Here is a 20,398-nt window from a genome sequence, read left to right as displayed (position 1 = left end):
ACACACACACACACACACACACACACACACACACACACACACACACAGATATTGCTATCGGAAAGTTACGGAGACGATAAAAAAAATCTCATCCATTATTTTAACGTCACCTAAATAATAACATTTCCAAACAAATTTCACGATATCCGCAACTATTTCGATCGATATCATACCTGACTCGTCTAGTCCCAATTTTCCCTCATATCGCGCTCATTTCTTTCGTAGTGTCTCGCGTCGCAACGATTCGATACAGGATAGTCGATAGCCGCGACGCGCCCTTAGAGGAATCGTAGCTACAGTAATCGAATGTTTCAAGAAAAATCATGTTTCGATAGTTTTCCTCGGACCACCGTGTACGTCAACGTCGAAGACCGATTGTGTGTCGATTGTGGGAACCCTTCGGCGCGTGTTGGTGAACGTCCTTTCTCCGTTCGCGCACACTCGGCACTCGATACGCTCGCTTCACGTTGCCGTTCACGAGGATAAGGACGCGTGCTCCTGCATGTGTGTGCGTACTAATGTGCATCACGGCTGCGAGTACAACTGCACACTCTACATGCAATTCTACTCATGCGCCTCATGGTCAGGGCGGGACGCATTATTTTCCGCAATAATGCGAATGAGCGTTCTTTGTACGAGTGATGGGACGCGCGGTCAGGGACTGAAAATTATCAAACTATTCCGTCGAATGCGTCGAGTGAGGAAAGAACGAGGAAAGAGTAAGTTTATTCCAAGAACGTTACCCTTCGTTGACACATCCTTAAGACCTTGAACGTACGTAACACGGTACGTTTATTTCGAATAAACTTTTTTTTTCGCGTGCAACGTTTTATTATTGACATTACCTATATTATTCCCCCAAAACATGTATAGTTTCACGATAAGTAACCAAGTGTCTATACACCCGACTAATAACAATAAAACCGATTTAAAGACACGGAGTAGCATACGCTTACGCGCCATCAGACAAGTTGTAAGTATGTATGTGGTACGTGTGCGGTAGAGAACACGTGCGTTGACGTGGAAGTGCACAAACACGTGGAAACGAATACGAGAACGTTGAGTGACTAACATACGTGATACGTTATGCGTATGGAAGGTTAAGCTATGAAACTGTTTCGTTCATTGTATCTTGTGGCTTGTAAGACTACATGACGCTGCTGTCGAGTATCGCAACGTTTAGGACTTGTTGCCTATCCGATTCGATTCGATTCGATTCGATTCGATTCAACTTTCCAACTACTTGTAATGTTAATTCGTATTTGCTCGTTGGCGATCCTACATCCGAAACAGTTCGAAACCATGTTCACGGAATAACCAGCTAACTGTATGCAGACAATGGCCGAGGGCACTCGGTATGCATCGTTGACTTCAATTATGCGAGGAGTTCTCAACTTGGCGCCTACGTTGGCGTTGCTACGATACACAATTACAGAGTCGTGGCTGTGCGATATCGAACGTCGAACCTCTCGATCGCGAATATTGCGTTGGTCGTTGTGACTTGTGTGTCATGTGTCATGTGTCACGTCACCTAATGCGACGCGTTAACTTTTCGCAACTCTACTTGGGTAAAGTTGTTCTTTTCGCTTGGCATCCAGGGATTTAAATCGACTTAAGAAGAGTAGGGAATTAAGCTTGTCGGTAGTTTAGGAATAATATCGATATGGCAAGTTGGAAATAATCCGAAGCAATTTTTGTTAGGTATTATGCGCGGGTGTACGATACGATTAATGTAAACGTCTACGAATACTTAGTGTGCGTATAAAAGGCACGATGCTTTCAAGCGATTGTACGCAATTGTGAAGGTGCATGGTTGCCGGTGTCAATGTTCGCTAACTAAACAACAGAATCATTCGGCAGGAAGTACTATCTTTGTACACCGAATTTCAATCAGTCCCCACTCTAAACAGTATGTGGTCATAGCCGAGCCCGAATGTGGTCAACTTGCGATCGAACGATTCCGTTTCCAATGGACACACGCCGTTGCTTATTCATACGAGTTGAAAAATGAATAACGAATAAATGTCTATTTACACATATCCGTAACGTGTCAGTTCCGTAATGTTCCATCAGTGTCAGTGATTTTAAATATTCTTCCGACACTGCTCCGTGACGTTACTGATACGGTACGGTCGCCAAGTTTTTCTTCGATAACGACCCTTACCAACAAAATAGAGCGCGATAAAGCAGGCGCCTACGAGAGACAAGTTTCTTTATCCGACTTAAAGTCGGTTGTTTTCCAGCGAGCAACGGATGCCTTCTTAATTACGCGTGGAACGTTAGATAGTTTTCTTCGCTTTTCACCATCGAGCTGTTGTCATGATGCTCGTGCCGCGTAAATATTACGTACGTTCAATTCAGAAATTGACGCGATCAACCGATATCTGCTTAAGGTTTTTCGCGGGTTCGCATCGAACGCAAGGGAACGCCAAACACAATGCGAGCGAGCGTCCATCGATTAACTTTACATTATCGCTTATCGTGCATACCGTATATAAATAGCAGTAGACGGGGAGGGTTACTATCTCGCGAAAGCTTGAGCAAAAGTTAGCAATTCCTCGGAAATCTCGTCGACTCTTTCGAATCTATTCCGATTCTGCCGTTTCGTTGAATGCACTCGAAAACTGAATTCCCTTTATTTTCCGTATCTGCGTCAACCGCAATTCCGTATCCCGATGCAGAGCGTGAGAAAGTTTCCCCCTAAAAATAATGAAGCACGGTCACCCAGACGCAGACGCAGACGCAGACGCAGACGCAGACGCAGACGCAGACACAGACGGAGGCGCGCCTATAATTCGAGTGCTCGTAATTAAGTGCATAACGAGACTTGTTTACACCGTGTCGGTTCTTCGTAATCTTCAGAGCCGCTTAGTCTGCCGTTTTAATCGGATACTTCTTAGAATGGAATGTATAGCGTGACCATTGTGCCCAATACAATAGCGAAACGATGCAACTTGGCGTTGCACACCCTTTGATGGAATATTCGTCGAGTGTTCGTTACTACCGTTAAGCATTTCGGCGATTGGAATCTCCGATCCTTTCCAAGACTATCGTATTTCGATTAAATTGCGAAAAAAATGTGAAACCAATAGACGAAAAAGAAAGTCGAGAAGCAACTACACCTAGAAGATACGCGAGTAAACGCGTCAGGGTGAAAATGTTAAGCATTTACCACGTGTTCCTCACGGTTTACTTTCGTCTCTACAACCGCGTATTCGCTGTGCATCTTTCAACGAATATAGATCACATGATAACTAGCTTTTCATCGCAAAATCGTACGGATGAAAACATTTAATGAGAATTGTTAACGACTTGTATCGACGAGCAGTACTCGGTCGAGGTCGAGGTCGAGGTCGAGGTCGAGGTCGAGGTCGAGGTCGAGGTCGAGGTCGAGGCAAACAATATTTCCCTTTTTTCATCAAATGATGACTAGTCAATGAAATGTGGTGACGTGACGCAAGTGTCAACGCTGGTAAAAATCTTGAAACAAAACCAACTAATTCGAAGCTTGGTTCGGTGAAAAAGTACGTATAACATATCAAATTATCAAGCCATGGTAACAACCGACTTTGTGTACCACGGTGCGCAACACTTTACGGTATACAAGTTTGAAATTTCACTTTCCAACGGCGAAAGGTTAACTAAACAACTCGATGGATATTCGAGTAAAGATCTCTCTCACCTTTATTGTCGCAGACGTCGCAGAGCACCATCTCCGACGCGAACAACGGGCTCGCATGTGCATCCGATCGCGTGATCACGCCTGCACTGGGACTGGACTGAACTGGGCAGACTGCACTGGAGACACTTTTGCTCTTTCGAGCGAAAGAGGACGCGCGTCGATTGACAATGCCAGGGAACGCGTCAAAAAGAAAAACAACCAAGATAAACACCGCGTGTATATCGATCGAGTTCCACCATTAGAGGCATCGCACCGCTTACAGGACACCCAGTCGTACGATGAAGATTTACCGAGGAAAACGAGGTTAACGGGGTTCGAAGGAAGAAAGTTTGAAGAAGTGGTAGTCGTGACGCGAAACCACAAAATGTCGTGCACAGAAGAGAACAAACAAGGAGAAGAGCCGTGATAATAATAGGGTAGACAAAATAGGGTCGAGTCGGAGTAAGGATATCGATCAACGCGAACACGACTTGTGCGGAAACGATCGAGTCGATCGTCTCGAAAAGTGTTGACTGTTTGACAGCTAGATTTACACTGAAGAACAACCGAAGAGTTTTCATATGCCGCAACGGGAGCTTCGGGCTTCGACCCGATGCGATGCGATGCGATGCGATGCCATGCGATGCGATGCGATGGAGCAGTGAGGGGAAGTCGGTGTGTTATTGTACGCAGACCATGGGCCACACCATTCATGGTGGGGCAGAAAGGACGCCAGATCAATATTAGGGCGTAGACTCAAGGGCAAGGACCGTTATCGCACTGTACAGTGTACAGTATACATGACCGCTTCGCGTGCGTTTCGTGCAAAAAGGACAATCAATGATATTTTAAATGGAACCTCACCGTGCACCGATACGTCGCGTCGACGTCGATGGTTAGCTCGATCGTTACAAGCGTACATATCTACGTACATATACATGTATATTATGTTTACGTGCGTGCACACAAATTTTGTAATCCGCCATTAGTTTAATGAAACGCACAAATAAGTTAAATTCTATATGTTATGCACGCGGTATTTATCGTGATTAAAATTTTACCAACAATTCAGCTAAAAATGGAACCAAGTACACGCATTGCATCAAGAAAGATAGAAAGTTTAGACTTTCTATCGTTTATCTTTTTGAAAAAAATAGCTTTCCAGATCGTATCGTTTGACTTTGTCTGCTCTCCCGGTTGTGTATGTACAAGCTGTTCGAAACGGTAACACGAGAACATTTTTCGTGGAGCTAAACATTTCGGTGTGTGTAAATATTTTCCGATACGTGGCATTCACGTAAGTAGAGATAGGATAAATGTAACTACACGCGTAAAGTGTAGATAAACCGTAGATAAAAATTGTCGAGCACCGAAAAAAGAACCTTGTCGGATGACCAAGCCTTCTATATCATCAGCTGGTCGTTATTAATCCTGAGTCACCTAGGCATGTATTATACTTGTATGTACGTGTACATGTATATTCCTCTAGGCTCCAGCTAACTACGATACATATTATACGTTCGAGACATACTACTACATGTACATTGTATGTTGCGGGACACGTTATCTTGACCTGCCTCAGTTAACATGAACGAGAGAGGGAGCATCGAAAAGTATAGAAATAGGGGCACTTTAGATCAGGGAATTAATAGCCAGCTCGTCGTCGCGTTGCGGTGCGTCGGCGTCGGCGTTGCCGTCCCTTGTAACTTAAACAGCTCGGTAAACATTGTTAAATCAATGTGCCATGTACGTTAACGTTAATTAATACGTCTGTCATCCACGCTTCGAACCAACTCTGACTCGCTCACCTTTTTTCTGATCCTCGCTATCGGAATCAAGTTCAACGTCGTGCAGTCTCATAGATTGCACGAATCCTCTCCACTGATTCCTCGATCTTCCCCTCTGGTTGAAATCGAATTTCAGATCTGCCAGTTGTTTGTCAGACTCCTTTAATAATCCATTCAAGATATCTGGTCTATCGAGCTCCTTGGTTCTCGACTCTTTCGAATCGTCTCCTACACATTCGGAATTCAAATTCAAGTACACGTTCCGATTGGATGACGATACTGAAGATCGGGCTTCGCTATCAGGTCGAACAATCTTTGCCTTTTCCTTTTTTGCGATATTATCGGTGACAGTTGTATCGTTCGCGTCGCTACCGAGTATATTTTTCTTTTCCTTTCTTTTCCGTTCCGGAGGACGCGGATGTGCTTCCTCCAGTTGCTTTTCACTTGTTTCGATTCCCGGTTGATCGGCATCCACGATACTCGTTTGCGACGATATTTTACTCGGCAATTTGGTGTTGATATGTTTGCTCGGTTGTTTATTCGAGGAGACGTTCCTCGAGTTGCCGTAGCGATCTTTGAGTGCCTCTCGGTTACCCCGTGATGCCTCAAACAGCTTCTGAGCCAATAATCTCGTTTTGTTCATTTCCGTTCCCAGTTTCTTCTCCTGTTTCACGAATTCGTTTCTCTTGCCTAATCTTTTCTCGTGTGCGTACGTTGCCGTTGCCGTTGCCGTTGCCGTTGCCGGCGAATTTGCTGTTTCGGCTGTTTGAAACATTTCCTGTATTTTTCGTATATCCGATCGAATTTTCGCTGAATTCGACAGTTCGGTTTTTTTATTCGGTACCGCGGACCGAATATTCGTCGTTTCGCTACTATTTCCTGTCCTGGAACATCTCTGCGCGGCCGGGCTATTTCTCAGTCTTTCTAGATCCTTCAAATCGGCCAACATGGAACTTGCCATCTTCGTAGACCTGTTGTAACTATCGACTGCTATGGTTCTTGGCCGATCTCTGTCCGTTCGCCGGCCGATCTTCTCTATCGGTATCTCCATAGTAGGCTCGACGAATACCGTATCTCGTATCTGATTCATGTTCCGCAACCTTGGCGCGGTGACCTTCAAGCCAGTCGTCCTCATAATAACCTTCTCTACGGATACGATGTCTCTTTCACGACCCAAGCGTCTTTCTTCGATCAATTTGGCTCGATGAACGTCGATTGCTGGCACAAACTGACCATGATACACCGGGCTGTTAACAGAGCCACCCGGCCGTGAATTGGCCACAGAATTGCCCGGTCTACTGGTTCGGAGCGGCGATATTCTGACCAACCTGGGCGCATCCCGCGGATCATCCGTCTGCAAGCTGCCTCTGTACACCATCTTCTCCGTCCTGACTTCACTATCCGATCCAATCCTATAATATCATCTACCTTCCTATCTTCTTCTGTTCACGTACATCGGATACTCATCTTGGTTCGCGCGTGTCTTAGGTCTGAAAAACAACGAATCCACTCCATTATCTATAACGAGTGCACAGAGATCTGTCCATTGCGAGAACATGTGCAAACAAGATTTATATTTAAAGCATCGCGAGATCACTAGTATATCTACATATATCACCGTCTTCCGTTTCTAGTGTCAGAGTAACACGAAACAGTAGCCTGACAAGCAACAGCCTAAAAGGAACAACAAAATCTACTCTTTTTTTATACACTGTATACGTTTCGAATCTCTTGCTTGAATAAGTTAAAAAGTACAAGTTGTTAGAAAAACGAAAGATTTATTGAATAATGAATTAATTCGAACGGTGTAGATTATTTCTATCGTTGTAGTTTGCTCGCTCGCTGTTTTCTCCACGCTTCGACTGACGTAACTGTTAATCGACGTAATTTACAATAGGGAGAGAGAGAGAGAGAGAGAGAAATTCAACTAGCATTCGTGGGCAAGGCTGCGTCACAGGAGTCGGTGGGTGTCACCATCATGTAGGTAGTGACCCACCCGGTCCGGCCATCTTGCGACACGTGCTGCATATCGACCGCGACGTGTAGGTGTTTCGCGCGTTCATACTTTTCTCCTTCTCGTTTAATTGCTCTTAACTCTTGCATTCTAATTATGCGAGATGAGAGATGTCGAGGGTGTTAGTTGACGATCGAACGACCGTAAATGGCCACCAAAATCGATCGCACGGAACGCGGTCGTTACGTTTCTTGGCTTCCATTAAAATCGCTAGCACCGTTTAGCGTACCTACTTACTCGAGGATTGCTCGCGACTAGCCGATTGTTATGTCCACAGCGACAGTGTAGATGACAGAAAATTATAATATTTTACGTACCGTTTCCGCCATAGACAGCCAAGTTTTATGACGCGAGGTCTGCCTGCCTGCGTGCCTGACTACGTGTCTGACTACGACTTGGCTCTGACTTGGATATTTCGAATCCGTTGCACGAGATTTTTCTTTCGTCCTGCTGTGTCTTGGATTTATTTGAACGATAAAAAGTGTTTTAAAGTCGTGGCTGATCTCTTATTGGTTCTGTAACAAAAAAATTAGCGCATTTCCTATGAAAAGGATACCGATGCCGATGCCGCGTACACGTGCGACCGCACACTTGGCTGTTTTATTTCTTTTTGCGTACAGAGTTTTATTATCCGTTACATATTCTTTTTGTTCTTAACGCTTGAGTCGCTTCGTTATATTACATAAGGCTTTCTTTTTACATTTTACAACTGTTGATTCGCGATTAAAAATGATTTATTGTACTATCGATACCAACTAATTCGATCATGTCAACACAGTTCGACGCGTGCGGTAATGACAAGTTTGTCTTGGTTTCGTATTCCTTGATGCTTTTACCGGTTTATCATCGAGTCAACATCATTCGGTATACCTATGTATTGTATTTATGTTGAGAACTCGGCAAATCCGCGTTTTTCTTCGACCAATGAGAGCTATCCACGCTAAACTAGCACGATCTTATGCAGAGAATGGGAACCTATCTTTGAGCAGGCTAGGGAATATGCATTCTATTTTACGTGCAATATTGATAAAGTTGATCAAGGTCTTGGCGTATAAATATAATATCAAATATTTTTGCATCAGACAAATTCATTTTCGCCCTCTAAAGAAAACGATTTCGCATTTCTTAAAGAAACGAATAAACTCGATCGTCGATCGTAGTCAAAAAAATGAAACTCACCCAAATGGTTTGATCCCATGACGGACAGCTGTATTGTTGGCTCGCTTGGACACACACACCCACAGACACCCGCACACCACCTAAGCCACCCTGACGAATACCAGACGACAGATTCCACGCGGTAAATTTGAAACTTGTGGGTTTATCGAAAAGATTCTTTGCGCTACTGTTGCATCGCGACAACTAACACACCTTACACGTGCACCTCCATTTTTCCGATTGAAACGAAACACCTCGAGTGACACGATCGCAGTCGTAGTCGTTGGACGTGGTTGTGGTCGTGGTCAATGATAAGCTACAGCAAGAGCTAGCCAGTGCCAAGAGTTGATTAAACAAACATCTTTGTTCCTTTTTTGTTCGGCCAAGCCGTTGGAACGGCACCAAGTTCCTTCGTGCAGCAAGGAACACTAAATGGGTTTGCCAGTAAAGAAACATAATCGCGTTTACAGCCTAGCTGTAGGTATACCACTCTTTTCCTTTCCTTTCCTTTCCTTTCCTTTCCGTTCTGTGCGAGCCAGTAGAGTACCGGAGGATCCCCACTATATGTACGCTCACAGCACGCGAGTACTCCCACACCACGCGACACTCGGTATACGTGGGTAGATCGTAAATCGTGGTTGGCATTGAAGAGGTACTAGAGAGTAGAGAGACCAGATGCCCGCCAACTGTCAAATCCTTCGAGACATGCGAAATCTCGCTGCAGCACGTAACATTTCGCCCAAAAATTTGTTTCCCTCAGATGTACCTATCATGCTTTCGCTAAACGTATACAATAAAGTGAAATTGTATTGACACATTGTAGTTAGGTAGTTGGGTAGTTGGGTAGTTGGGTAGTTGGGTAGTTGGGTAGTTGGGTAGTTGGGTAGTTGGGTAGTTAGTTAGTTAGTTAGTTAGTTAGTTAGTTAGTTAGGTAGGTAGGTAGGTAGGTAGGTAGGTAGGTGGGTGGGTAGGTAGGTAGGTAGGTACATTATTATTGTAAATGTAAAAAGTCATGACCACCGGGTGGTAGGTGGTACCGGGCGAGACTATATGTATAATTTACGTAGGTACTAAACAGCTTTGTTTCTTTTCTTGCTAAAACTTTCTACGAAATAGACTCGTAGTAGACTGTGCATCATTGTTCACCCTTTGACAATAGTCATTATCAACGAGTAGTATTCGTAATCGTTCCAAGTTCCAACTATCATTGTTACCGAATGGGTACAAGTTGCAGTCGGCATGCAGCGCGGTAATAATAGCATTCTGGACAAGCCCAGAGATGACACAACCTGCCAACAATGACTGCTGCGTATCGCGTACATCGGGATTTTACAGCCAACAGACTCTATTATAATAAAGTGAAATACCTATACCGTCCACGATATCGAGCACGAGACAGTTTCCGATCTTGTTAATAGCAGATCCAGCAAGTAGTGGGGATAACTCTAGTTACTCGTGCTTCCTTTTATTGTAGAAAGATTATTACAACTACAAAGACTGTATAAAGGCTATTAAACGGTAACTACAAGAAAAGAAACCATTGATCGTGTTTGTGTTTGACATTCGACGCAGCATTCAGCGACACCGCTTCAAGGACTTATCGTTGCATTATACGATACATACACGTATGCCTGACATCAGCGCTATGGAATCGCGACGAGCGCGTGTAACTTTTTCTAATGAGGCAAAGGTCACTTCCGGTCATACGAAAAGCGGAAACGCAGCACGTGCACGCCCGTATCCGGTCTCGCATTGTTGTTGCTGTTGCTGTTGCTGTTGAAGCATTTAAACGAAAAGTTGTTCACATTGAAAGCTTTACGAGTACAATTGTCCTAATAAGATATAATATTTAAAAAAATGAATAAATCAACCATTTATGTTTTCGAATAACTGGAGAAAACGCCTCAACTATTCACAAAAATACTATACGTAACTCACCTAATTCTCGAGTTCCGATAAGTTTTGAAAAGGTAGTTGAGCATTTACATACATAATATCAAACGACTGCAATTTGATGATCGATACCTACATCATCGATATGCATAATATATAATACATACAATTATATGATAACGACAAGTACGTACGAGTATAGTGTAACGTATAACTCTATAAAGGGAGATTTTCGACTCGTTTCACTCTTTCTTTCTCTGTTCTTCTATTCTTCTGTTCGGTTCTGTTCGACTATTGGAGAAATTTCGTTCGAGCCGTCTCATCTCGTCCGATATTCGAATAAATTCTACAGTTTCTTCGCGATTATGGTCCCAACTGTAGTAATACATCTTTTCCAGTGCCAATATAATGCACCCTAAAATCATTCCACCAGCCAGCACAGCTAAGATAGGCGCAACGCCACCCAATGTAACCACGGGATATCCGGTCTCGCGACAAGTGGTTACTATGAGAAACGTTTTTCTCAGCTTGTTCAGTACTCCGTTATCTTTGAACCGTTGCAACCTAAAAGTATCGACAAAGTATCGATACAGATCGTATCGTATTGACTCGTTCAACTAAACGATCAAGCGCAGTAAAGTAAATTGCATTATTTACTGATAATTTACTAATCCTGTATAAGGGCTGCCTTTATTCAAGACCAGTGCCAAACTGTCGATCTTGTCGGCTTCTATGTAGGCAACTTCGCAAGGCACACGATCCATGGTGTTCTGTATCGCTTCTGTTACGTAGAATCCCACTTTTTCCGAACAAACCTACAACGATTCGACGGAAATTGAAATCGATGAAATAATTGGATCGATCAGATGAAATTTTGAAGGAATTATTCGATTTACTCCAAGGTACCTGTTGAAAGGCATCCAACACTGTCAGAGGTAGGTCCTGTTTCTTCTTCAACAACCTCTTCAAACTCGACGACATGGTGTCGTTGGCAGACTAAAATTAATTCGTGTTCGCTTCACTGTCCGTCCTTTGATTCGTTCAACTTAATCAACGTAGTGTTGTGCTTACAACTATCATGTCGTAATCGGCGCTGTTTTTGAACACGATCAACTTGTACGAGCCGTGACGTGCGAATTCCTCGAGAGTAGAGAACGGCAGACTGACCATGGAGAGAGTCAGAAAACTGATCAACGAAGCGGAATAGGCAGACAGGATAACCAATGCTGTCAGAAAGATTGAGAGAAGAGCCAATCTCGACGAGGTCTCCTCTGGAAACTCTGAAGGAAAGTGAACGAATATGTATGTATGTGTGTACCCATTGTATTGTATATGTATACACGAACAGAATATTTTCAAAGAATATGCATGGCTGAGTCGCCCGTTACCTGAGACGCCCTGCTGACAAAAAATCCCCCAAACGTTTATGTAATTGTCCACGATAATGTTCGGGACGATTCGACCTCTCGTCTTTATAAACGTTAAAAGAATTGGGACGGATACGATTGTACATATTATCGCTGTCCAAATATCCATTTTGAACGTCTAAAGCCAGGAAATGTAGATACAATTGTAGATATCGATAGCATCAACTGTACCATTCTATCTTACGTTACGATTAGTTACAAACTTCATGAAAAAAGTAAGAAAAAACATCGAGTTGATGAATCAACCTTGAAATAGGCAGACCACTGGACGGAAGAGGCATCTGGTTTTTGAAAGTACACTTTGTTACGTGATAAGATCAATGGTAACGTAAAGTCGACTGCATCCAGTCTAGCGTTGCTTATGCTGAACTCTGCGATGCCGAAATCGACCATTCGTGACACTACTTCGCCTATCACACCGGTCCAGCTTTTCTTCTCTTCGTTCCAATTACCGTACACTTCCGAAGTACTGGTCACTTTGATTGTAAAGTTCATCGACTTGCTTAACTCGTGCATCACACCGCCAAGAAACTGCGTAAGAGCTCCGTCTTTCATTGCGATGAACGGGGATACCTTGAATTCCGTCCAAATTCAACAATGAAATCTCTTGATAATGAAAGTTGGAAAGATGTGTAAAGATATGACACTGTCCATCAATCTTGGAGAAAAAAGTGAAGTTTAAAAAAAAAGTGCTAAAACTGTATATGCATGATCGGCGTTGGTTGCCCTCGCAACCTCGTAAATCATTCCTATCGGTGAATCGTTTCGGTTAATCGGTGTCGTGACATCCAACAATGAGACAATTATCGATCTAAACTAAAGTGATTTCGGATTCAGAACTCGATGACAATCCCACAAACTCACCTTGACGTAGGCTATACGCATAACTTCACCGTGCATGTTGCTCCTCCTAGCGTACAGGCTGCTATTCGTTCTCAAATTGAATTCCCCGCCAGGTTTCCATACGGCCAGATTAAAGACTTTGGTAAGATTATCGCGCAACGCGTACCATTCCGTTAGAATTGGCATGTCGTAACAGAGCACCAACATTTCGGTATCGAACGCCAAATTAAACGGATTCCCTTTTCCTTTTCCTTTTCCATTTCCTTTTCCTTTTCCTTTTCCTTTTCCTTTTCCTTTCCCTTTCCCTTTCCCATTCCATTTCTCTTTCTCGCTCATGGTCCCGGTCCCGGCCGGATCACGACAGAAACTCTTCATAGGATTCTCCCGGTAAGGTAGGAACATGACGAACCACACGGGAAAAGAGATATCGATATGTTTGGTAGCCAATGCGAATTGATTCATCGTCTCGTTTGTAGTGAGGAGGACCACATACAGAGGACGTACGATGTAGTTTTGATATTTCTTAGTCTCGCGCGACAAATTGGAAAAGCTTACGATCATGGTCAAGATGCCTCTGCGGGAGAACGAACGAAACCATATTTGCGTCAGAGTCGTTTCGTTGAAACCTGAAATGATAATTTACAACAATTTTAAATCTTTCTAGTTTATCTCAAACACTTTTTCGAATAATATTCTATTTGAACTTTAACCAATCAAGTCCACCGTTAATCACAAGAAACGTAAACTTACTGGTACAACTTTCGGAACGCACGATTATGATGCAAGTTGTTCGATAATAATTGTAAACATCCGTGATTAGTAATATGTAATTATAAATGTCATTTACTTCTATCGGGCACGTTGAAGCAAACAAGAATGATAACGCAATGGTAGTGTAGCAAATGAACCGCGACATCTCGTTACTTAAATATCGTTCAAATCTGATCACTGTAATTATTTCACAGGATTACTTTGTTAACGATTCAATTTTCGGAATGGGTTATCGATTGATTCGAGTCATTCGACTAGCTTCGACAAAATTTACGTGTGGACGGTATGTTACGTTAAACCCGTAAAAATCATTTTTTTCTTTGACGATGTTCGATCGCCTCTAACCGTTAACCGACTAAACTAAAATGCAGCCAACCAACCGTCACACAACCGCGTTTCAATTTATCTGAATCTGTGGATCTACAGGGACGAACGATATATAATTTCGTACATTAGATATTGTCTACGAAATCGTATGAGCTACATTACGTACAAATTGCAATAAGATCAACGCCGATACAACTGTAATTACGCGCGCGCGCGCGTGTGTGTGTGTGTGCGCGCGCGCGCGCGTGTCAGTGCACGTATTCATATTGGCAAATGGGCATAACGTCGATTATTTATCAAACATTCTTACGGTACATTTTTGCAGTCTGTTCGTCTACGAATATAAGAGAAAAAGGAACAATTTACAAGTAAAGATATACGTTTCAAGATTCCAAGTATACATTAATTGTACAATGCACATACGTATAGTCTTCTTGTTGATGCTTTTCTTTATTATGCAAACTTTCAATTACTCGCATTTGAACGTTAAAACGAAATATCTCAACTGATTGTACCATATGTACATACATACATATCAAATGATTGCTCCGATGCGATGAATCGGAATAAAAATCGTTCCTCGGTCTACTCGCAAAATTCGAAATCTTTGAAGAATTATACATGAAAAAACGACCATCGATTAAGAACGTTCAAGAATATCGATTATATGATGCAACAATGTCAGGATGATTATTTGTAATGAGTGGTGAGTGGCGAGGAACGTGAATCATCGTTGTACGCAATAGTCACGTGACTATGTCAAATTTCGCATTTCACTCAAAAATGGCGCCGGTTTAGTTTATGCGAAAATTAACGCATCAACTAAAATCTCCGTTCGATAATAAATGACCAAGGTACCACGTGAAAGAAAGTCGTAATTGCAGAAAAGTCGAGAAAAATACAACTGAAATGATTTTATTATCAGAAGCGCCATTTTGTATCGACTAGACAGAAATATTTTTGACTGACAATACTGGCATGGCCGCGTGCATTGACTGGGGCATCATCATGGCGTGCGTGTGAATCGTCATTCGTTGCCTATATAATGCGTCATGACAGAACCAACAGAATATACGGAAAGTAGAATTTGACGAGAGAGGTTGTCAGTTGTCGATAATAATACGTTTATACCTTATAGAAATATAGTTTAAGATATTTCAATATCAATATCAATTTGTGTGTTACGTACATTTTGATGCTCAAGTGGACAGACAATTTGAACATGTCATTTAAAGTTTACTTAAAAAACAACGATGGTTCTACAAAAGACATTCGAAGATTTACTACCAAGACGAATGAGAGAGTAGATTTTAACGATGTTTGTGAAAAACTAAAACAGTTTTTCCCTGAACTTCGTGGCAACGAGTTCACAGTCTCGTGGATAGGTAATGTTTTTATCTACGATAATTACATTATTTTGTTGATAACATTTTTAAATCGTACTTCTCATATTAATTAACCAGTCATTTTAACCATGGTAACCATTCGCTCTCTGTTTAGAAAAATAACTTTCGTATAATGTTATTTACATTGATATAGTAATTTAACTCTATCGTTTAAGTAAACAAACTCTAATTTTCTAGATGTAGACAACGATGAAATTCGAATATGCAGTGATCAAGAACTCGAGGTGGCTACAAAATTGAACCCCGCCCTACTCCGACTGTACGTACATTTATGTCAAATTCCTAACAGAGGAGTATGGAATGGTGTAGTGTGTGATGGTTGTAATAATCAGCTTAAAGGATTTCGATACAAATGTGTTCGATGCAAAGATTACGATTTATGTTCACAGTGTGAATTATTAGGTTTACACGCGGATCATTATATGATTCGTATTTCGCATTCTCAACAGTGGTCAGCTCATCATGCCCCACGTTTGCATCGCGACGAAAGAAAATTTCTCAAAAAGAAAGCCATGTATTTTACAAACAATTACACATTTTATGATGGAAATGGTAGAGAAATGTTTAACCTTTTAAAGTTCCTAAAAAAGTTTGACTTGGATATGTCTTGGATAGTGGATATTAAAACTGGTACTAGTTCTGATACTAGTCCTGATACTAGTCCTGATACTTTGAATATTTCTCAAACTAATAAAACCGAAGAAAAAAAGGAATGCCAAACAAATATAACTACCAGCCAGACTGGTACAGAAAAAATTCCTGAAAAAGATACGAAACTCGTTATCGATTCAATCGACGAAACATTTACATCCGATAATGCGTCGGTTTCAAGTGCGGAGACAACTATTAAAAAAGCTGAAGGGACAGAAGAATGGACAATTTTAGATAAAACTGATACTTCCGATATCAATTCTACATCTTTCATTTCATCCGGTTTAAACGTTTTATCTGAAAAACAAGTAAGTTTTAGATTAGTTTTAAATAGAAGAATCTAACCCAAAATCATTACGACGCATCAATCAATAGAGAAAATTGCATCGTAATCGATAATACTTTTCAACACGTTGTGTTGAATATTACTTGACAGAAATAGAAGAATAAAAATGTTGAGAAAAAATAGAGTTCGTTGAACAAATTCCAAAGAAAGTATTCGTATTCTGTAACGTAATATAACGCTAACGAATTACGTTAGAAAATAGTTTCATTTGCAAATATAATAGTACATAGATATTCACCAATTATTTTCACGAAGGAGTACATTTCCTATTAATGATTTACGTTCATTGATAAACCGAAGAAATGTGTTTAAAGAATTGTTCAAAAGTACGTATGTTTTATTAGGTTTCCGCAAACGCATCGATGGTTTCATCAACGTCAAAAGAGGTTGATACGTCGGATCAGACAATATATCCTCAACTAGCAAAAGAAGAAGAAAGTTCATATCATCCCAATCCAAAAGTTCGTGAAGGTCTTTCGATAATGCTGGCAATGGGATATTCCAATAAATCAGGATTACTGACTCATTTACTAGAAGCTGAAGATGGAGACATTAAAAAGGTTTTGGACTTGTTAGATTAAAATACATGTAAATTACACATATTGTAGGTTTCCATAATTGGATCATGTCCAGAAAATTCAACTGAAACTATATAAAAGAAATTCTGTACTATTAGCAGATGTTATTGTCAATAACTGTTAGATTTGTGTTAATCTTTGACTTACAATTAATATATTACTGAAATCAATAAAGTAATTAAAATAAAAAAAAATTGTATTATTTCTTACCGTTGCGACACAACAATAAAGAGTTCTAAAATGATAATAAAATGAATATATATATATATACATAAACAAAAAGAGTAAATCGAAAAAAGAAAAAAATCTTAATTAGATTTTGTACCTACTAAAAAATTTATTTATATATAAAATATTTTATAAGGGTTTACAACGAGTCCAGAGTTCGAGTGGATTCCTATTGGACAATAGTTCTAGTTCTCTCTGTCCATTAGCAGTAATATTTCTAATCCATTTTCTGTCTTTATAATATTCCATGATAGTATTGAATTCATCGGAAGTATAATTTTCAACACACACGGGAACGAAAGGATCAACATGTTCAAATCCTTTCTTACCAAGTAAGTATCTTGGATATTCAGATTCTCTTTTATGCTATATAAACAGAAATAATTAATAATTAAATAATTATACTTTATCGAGTATTTTAGTATATTGTATTTTATCGCATTCATTTATCTATACCTTAGTTGCTCTTATATCTACTGTTAATATTGCAGCTCCATTACACCAATTATAATTTACACTGTTAAGGAATGCTGTAGTTAACGATATCCTTTCAGCTGGTACATTTACTTTGTTGTCATCTTGTATCGACGTGTAATCATCTGTAAGTGCATTAAAGCCATCTATAACAACTAACATTCTGCACTTTCCTGCGGTACTAGCTGCTTTAAGTTCATCCACCAATGCATTAACAACTCCGCAAGCAAATTTAATTCGTTGTATTCCGAATTCAAGAAGATTAGAAAGAGATTCCCCAGATTTTGTACTTTCTCGTTGACTCCATGTATAGTCTTTAGACACTTTTAACTGAAATATAATTAATCGAGCAATTACTCTAACCATACATGACAATAAAAACAATATCATTTCATACTTACATCCAATGCCGATAGTAAAGCATTGTTTAAATTTCTGAAATATTTCAACCATGTTCCAGCGTGTATAGGTAAATCTATTTTACCCGGTGTCAGCAGAGAGTTGGTAATTTCCTTTGGAAATCGAAACCATGTATTAACTAAAAGCATAGAAGAAAGAAATATGTATAAAGATTGGAAATTCGTATTGCCGTTATCGTAAGTTCGTACCGCTTGGTAAATGAAGCATAATGAATTTTTTTGCGAAACCATAGTGGATTAAATGCAGTAACGTTGTTGTTTTTCCTACACCATGTATACCATCTAATGAATATAATTGTAACGAAAATATAATTGCATGTATTTTTTAAATTATGAGTTTGGTCAACTATACATTTTGAATTTTTGTTTGAAACTTGAAAAGGATACATAAAATATATTTGTTAATAGATTTAGTGTAATCTGCTTGCTCCAGATACGACATTGTTTCAACCGCAGGTTTTCTAATCAATATAGCAAATTCTGCAAAAGTCTTAATTTGTTTCTTCCATTCATTGGGGATATCATTTTGTAAAAGATTTTGAATATCTGATGGTACTGTATAAATTCGATTCAAGTGATGAGTAACATGATTCGGGGGATATGTTTCTGTAGTACGAAACGGTTGCTCAATTTCTGGAGTTTCGATTTTTGTTGCAGCAACTGTCACAACTGTCCGTTGTCCATTCGCCATACACATTCTTCTGAACAATGAATCTGATAAAGTGAAAGACAGTTTTTCAGTGATTTCAATTTATAAATTGAATGTTTATGAATACACGGTGAAAAATAGATTGGTTTAATAATCGTCAAAATGAGATTGATATTAATAAATAATTGAACATACAAATACACGCAGACATCATGTTGTCTATGAAACCATAAGGAACGTCAAATAATCTTTATATCGAGTAATTATAATAGGTTAAAATATATATTCAGCACATAGAAAACGCGACAAGAGTCATATTTGTTACCAGAGAGTCCAAGCTCACGTATTAAAACTTGGTACAAAGTTTGTAGCGCCGCGTGGGAAAAATTCACTCAACTAAAATGTGGAACGAAAAAGCGTGCATATTTATATATGTATGTATGTAAATATAGTAGCGGGATTTTTAAATTGCTTTAAATTATTTAAAAAAATTTCAAAAATTATATTTTTTGAAACGACAGAAGTTCTTCAAACTGCGTCTGCACTTTCTCAGGTTTATTTTAGTTGGATGCATTTTTCCAACGCGGCGCTACAAACTTTGGATTCTCTGCTTGTACCATTGCAGTTGTATCAACTTGAAAATTGTACAGATACAGAGTTTGCGTCATGGATTAGAATATTATTCTAGTCAGAGGAGCGCAACGAAGGTACAAGCAAGTTCAGTTGTAGACAGTTGTAGACTGTGATTGGTGTTCGACGAAATCTATAACCTAGTATAACCTGCTATATGCCAATGCAATGAGAACTTTGATGTATATATTTTATATAAAGTTACTAGATAGGCCAGACCAAAAGGCTGCGAATTGCGAGTATTGACTGATATTGGCGTTGGCGTTGTCGGTACGGTACTGATAATACTAATGCTAATGCTAATGCTAATGCTAATTTGCTAATTTGCTAATTTGCTAATTTGCTAATTGGCTAATTTGGGTTAGGTCCGATGTGGATTAATATGGACAATGGTATACTGTAAAAGTAGTGCTATAAATGTATTAAAAACAACTTATTCCGTATCAGTCTCCTCTATTTACTATTCATCATTTATTACGAAGGTGGACCTACAGCAAAATGCAGTAAAGAAAACCACAGCCTGAGTAAACGAGTAGATTAGTTTTCTCTGACACAAGTACAGTTAATTAAGCCGCGAACTATACAATTTCGACGATAGCTGTCGTTAATATTAACTTGGTAACATATAACATAGTAGATTAGTGTAGTGTTTATTGAGAGAGGTAAAACGATCCCTGTACACATATACATATATATGTATATACAGGGTGTCCGAAAAGTCGGGGAGAAGCCGGAAATGGGGCGTAGCTGAGACGATTCTGAACAACAATTTCCTTTGCAAAAATGTCGGAAGGGGCTTCGTTAAGGAGATATTAAGCGAAAACCCCGACCAATCAGAGCGCGCGTAGACCGTTGGAGCGGCCGCGGTAGCGAAGTCTACGCGCTGACGGCCGCGGTTGTACGCGAACAAGTGACTCGACGTGCATCGAAGGACATTGACGTTGCCGCCTAGCGCGTAGCCTTCGCTATCGCGGCCGCTCGAACGGTCTACGCGCGCTCTGATTGGTCGGGGTTTTCCCTTAATATCTCCTTAACGAAACCCCATCCGACATTTTTGCAAAGGAAATTGTTGTTCAGAATCGTCTCAGCTACCCCCCATTTCCGGCTCCTCCCCGACTTTTGGGCCACCCTGTATA

At 40.4% G+C, this 20,398-nt stretch overlaps 4 protein-coding genes and 1 long non-coding RNA gene across 5 annotated transcripts in view; 2 read left to right on the top strand and 3 right to left on the bottom strand.

Moving 5' to 3' along the window:
• The window catches only part of LOC128887635 (uncharacterized), a 14,801-nt gene extending 6,030 nt beyond the window's left edge, over positions 1-8,771 (bottom strand). Inside the window, exons 1-3 of the mRNA XM_054143745.1 lie at positions 8,642-8,771; positions 7,780-7,977; positions 5,470-6,938 (exon numbers count right to left, since the gene is read on the bottom strand). Coding sequence (XP_053999720.1) covers positions 5,470-6,826 — 1,357 coding nt within the window. The 5' untranslated portion in view covers positions 6,827-6,938; positions 7,780-7,977; positions 8,642-8,771. The remainder of the gene's footprint in view (positions 1-5,469; positions 6,939-7,779; positions 7,978-8,641) is intronic.
• A 586-nt stretch (positions 8,772-9,357) lies between these two features.
• On the top strand, positions 9,358-10,546 carry LOC128887659 (uncharacterized). Its single transcript, XR_008460080.1, has 3 exons — positions 9,358-9,479; positions 9,528-9,563; positions 9,604-10,546. It is a non-coding gene; the product is annotated as an uncharacterized LOC128887659 (long non-coding RNA).
• An 11-nt stretch (positions 10,547-10,557) lies between these two features.
• LOC128887636 (glutamate receptor ionotropic, delta-1-like) lies at positions 10,558-14,522 on the bottom strand. Its single transcript, XM_054143746.1, has 8 exons — positions 13,534-14,522; positions 12,805-13,409; positions 12,187-12,513; positions 11,902-12,058; positions 11,585-11,793; positions 11,420-11,509; positions 11,171-11,328; positions 10,558-11,077 (listed from the first exon to the last, which is right to left on the bottom strand). Exons 1-8 carry the CDS (start codon positions 13,697-13,699, stop codon positions 10,756-10,758), a joined length of 2,034 nt encoding a protein of 677 aa, XP_053999721.1. The 5' UTR covers positions 13,700-14,522; the 3' UTR covers positions 10,558-10,755.
• Positions 14,523-14,663: 141 nt separating this feature from the next.
• Positions 14,664-17,056, top strand: LOC128887645 (sequestosome-1-like). The gene is made up of 3 exons (XM_054143761.1): positions 14,664-15,266; positions 15,465-16,246; positions 16,629-17,056. The coding sequence occupies exons 1-3, from the start codon at positions 15,077-15,079 to the stop codon at positions 16,863-16,865; spliced, it is 1,209 nt and encodes a 402-aa protein (XP_053999736.1). The 5' UTR covers positions 14,664-15,076; the 3' UTR covers positions 16,866-17,056.
• A 118-nt stretch (positions 17,057-17,174) lies between these two features.
• Positions 17,175-18,983, bottom strand: LOC128887646 (28S ribosomal protein S29, mitochondrial). The gene is made up of 6 exons (XM_054143762.1): positions 18,828-18,983; positions 18,371-18,697; positions 18,173-18,265; positions 17,966-18,102; positions 17,547-17,894; positions 17,175-17,456 (listed from the first exon to the last, which is right to left on the bottom strand). The coding sequence occupies exons 1-6, from the start codon at positions 18,844-18,846 to the stop codon at positions 17,220-17,222; spliced, it is 1,161 nt and encodes a 386-aa protein (XP_053999737.1). The 5' UTR covers positions 18,847-18,983; the 3' UTR covers positions 17,175-17,219.
• Between the last annotated feature and the right edge of the window lie 1,415 nt (positions 18,984-20,398).

Source organism: Hylaeus anthracinus, unplaced genomic scaffold, assembly GCF_026225885.1.
Source record: "Hylaeus anthracinus isolate JK02 unplaced genomic scaffold, UHH_iyHylAnth1.0_haploid 11989, whole genome shotgun sequence".
NCBI classification, from domain to species: Eukaryota; Metazoa; Arthropoda; class Insecta; order Hymenoptera; family Colletidae; genus Hylaeus; species Hylaeus anthracinus.
Note: the sequence above shows the minus strand (reverse complement) of the source record. Positions and strands in the feature narration are given on the sequence as shown.